This window comes from Oryzias melastigma, linkage group LG12, assembly GCF_002922805.2.
Source record: "Oryzias melastigma strain HK-1 linkage group LG12, ASM292280v2, whole genome shotgun sequence".
NCBI lineage: Eukaryota > Metazoa > Chordata > Actinopteri > Beloniformes > Adrianichthyidae > Oryzias > Oryzias melastigma.
The window spans coordinates 2,580,383-2,583,101 of record NC_050523.1 but is presented as its reverse complement, the minus strand read 5'-3'; the positions used below and the strand labels follow the sequence as shown (position 1 = coordinate 2,583,101).

Genomic DNA, 2,719 nt, shown 5'->3' with positions numbered 1-2,719 from the left:
AAGCTGCGACCTCTAAACAGACGAGGAGGGTCTTCCAAACTCCACTCCGAGAGAGAAACCGGATGGAATTTTATCTTTTAAATCACTTAAAAATTTAACTTTTTAACATTTTGTTTCATCAGAGAATAGGAGTAAACCTTTTCCTGAACTTATTTGTGTTAATCACAGTGTTTTTTTTTTGTCAATGTTTGGGTTGGTATTTGCATCTTTTGGCTTTGCTTCTCTTTTTTGACATTTAAAATATTTGCAAAACATTTGTTTTTGTTTATGTTTTTGTTCTTTTGCTTTATTCTACTTTAAGATCATTTGTGTTTAATCCTTTTAATTATTGTTATTTATGTTATTTTTTTCAAGTTTCATTTTTGGTAATTTTTATTTTTTTATTGTAATCATTTATTATCAACATATGTAAATTTGGATTTTTATTTTTAGTCAAAGTTTTGTTTATCAATTTAATATTTAACGTAAAAAGCAGAAACTTTCCCATCGACATGATTAAATGTTTTTGAAGACTATTGAGGAATAAACACCCAAAGTGTATTTGCATTTATGAAAAGAACTTCTTCATAGGTCAAAGCTTTACAGAACCACAGAGCTTTTTATCATATCTATTTTTGTTGATAGCATGAGTTGGCTTTCACGTGGAAAGTGCTGAGTCTTTTTGCATTTTCTGACTCAAATCAAATCCTCAATGGACTTAAGGAACTAAACTGCTCGACTTTCTCAGATGTTCTTCTCCATTTGGTGAGAAAGTGTGCAGAACGTTCTGTTTTAGTTCAAAAAGGGAAGTAAAAAAAACATCTGCAAGAGGAAGAGGAATTGGTGGAATTTGAACAGTGGATAAATTAAAAAAGCAAATAAAATTAAATAAAACCTGAAAGAGTGTTTTATGCCCGGCAAGTGCTACCCACCCTCGCCACCCACCTTTGACCCGACCTCACTTGCTAAGCAGCCACAATGCACCCCTGATTCCCCCCTTTCTCGTTCTCTAAGTTGGAGCTGTATCTGACAAATCAGTATAAAACGACTTTTTTCAAAAATGGCAGCTTTTCTGTAGGTTTTATCTCCATAGCAACCATTTTATGTTTTGTTCGCCTGGGGATACCGAATAGATCGACATGAGTTTCAGAAAAATCGGCAAAACTAAACTTTTGGATTTCCTTAGCAACGGAGCTTATTTGCTAAACACGGCCACATTCCTTACATATTCATATCCTGTGTTATATTATATCGCTCAGCTCTATTCTGGGATCAATGCATTACATTTTTAAAATATTACGCTAAAAAATGTGCAAGTAACAGGAGAACGCCACTTTGCGAGCTCGCCACGTGCATGCCGTTCAAAACCTACATCTTCTAATTACAACATTTTGTTTTATTGATGACACCCAAGAAGTTAGGAAAAGATCGATAAAAATCCCTCGGACAAGTTATTATTCGTATCTGGGACCAAAAGTTTTTTGTTTTCTTCTTGGGGAAAAATTTGAGATGGTAGCATCTTCCCAAGGTCAAAGGTCAAAGGGATGATGTGATGTTCAAAGGTTTGAAAAGCCACAAACAAACCAAGCATATTTACAATAACAGAGCAGAGCATCAGATAAAGCAAAGCGGAGCACAACAGCACACATTTCCATCACACTTTCAATCATAACAATTCAAGTGAAATCGGTATAAAAGCACTTTTTTCAAAAATGGCGGCTTTTCTGTAGGTTTTATCTCCATAGCAACCATTTTATGTTTTGTTCGCCTGAGGATACCGAACAGATCGACATGAGTTTCAGAAAAATCGGCAAAAGTGAACTTTTGGATTTCCTTAGCAACAGAGTTTATTTGCTAACCACGCCCACATTCCTAATATGTTCATATCCTATGTTATATTATGTTGTTCAGCTCTATCCTGGGATCAATGTTTTAAATGTTTACAATTTTATGCTAAAACTATTAATATTTTTCTGTTCTGTAATTTCATTTATGTGTGCATATATTTAAATGTTATCTTTCCTGCTGTTTTCCCCTTCGTGAATTGTCTCAAATATGAGGTATATGTTAAAGTGAGTACAGGATAGGAAGAAAAAGTACTTTGACCTTTGATTTTGACAAATAAAGTGGTGCTTTTTTACTTTTTTAGTCTTTCTTTCCTCTTATTCATGTCCAATATTTAACTTCTATACATTTTTAACCTTTATTTCCTATTTATTTATGTACTTTATATACATGTTTTACGTTGTCATTTCCATACTCCTGTCCTGTAGGGGGCGCTACTACGCTTAAAAACTCATTTGATGGAGTGGCGGCCAGTGAACAAAAATGGACAATGCAACAGCGACATCTAGAGGCTGTTCGCTTGATTACATTCAGCCATGACAGCTACAGTGAAAAAGTCGGTCAGATCTTCGCGGGTTAAAAGTTTTGAGCGGAAGTTCGGGTTAATCATTGTCTCTTGAAGAACGTTTTATTTGTCGTCGTCGAAGCGGGTTTGGTTTCTTTCCCCGCCGCCGTTCAACACACCGTGAACGTCCCAGCCGAGCGCGAGGAGCCGAAGATGGACCCGAGCGGCGGAACCCGCGGCGGGAAGACTTTCCTCTTCACGTCCGAGTCCGTGAGGGAGGGACACTCCGGTACCGGACCGCTCTTTTGGAAATTCAAAAAACACGTTTTTAATTATGAAACCGATACAACTTCGAACTTTGACTCATTTATTGCTGTAATTCTGACTTTT

At 36.3% G+C, this 2,719-nt stretch overlaps 1 protein-coding gene across 1 annotated transcript in view; it reads left to right on the top strand.

Annotated features, from left to right (window-relative positions):
* Positions 1–2,340: 2,340 nt before the first annotated feature.
* Positions 2,341–2,719, top strand: part of mat2al (methionine adenosyltransferase II, alpha-like) — a gene marked incomplete in the record, with an annotated part of 9,816 nt that continues 9,437 nt past the window's right edge. The window contains 1 exon segment of the mRNA XM_024298646.2: positions 2,341–2,618. Coding sequence (XP_024154414.1) covers positions 2,543–2,618 — 76 coding nt within the window.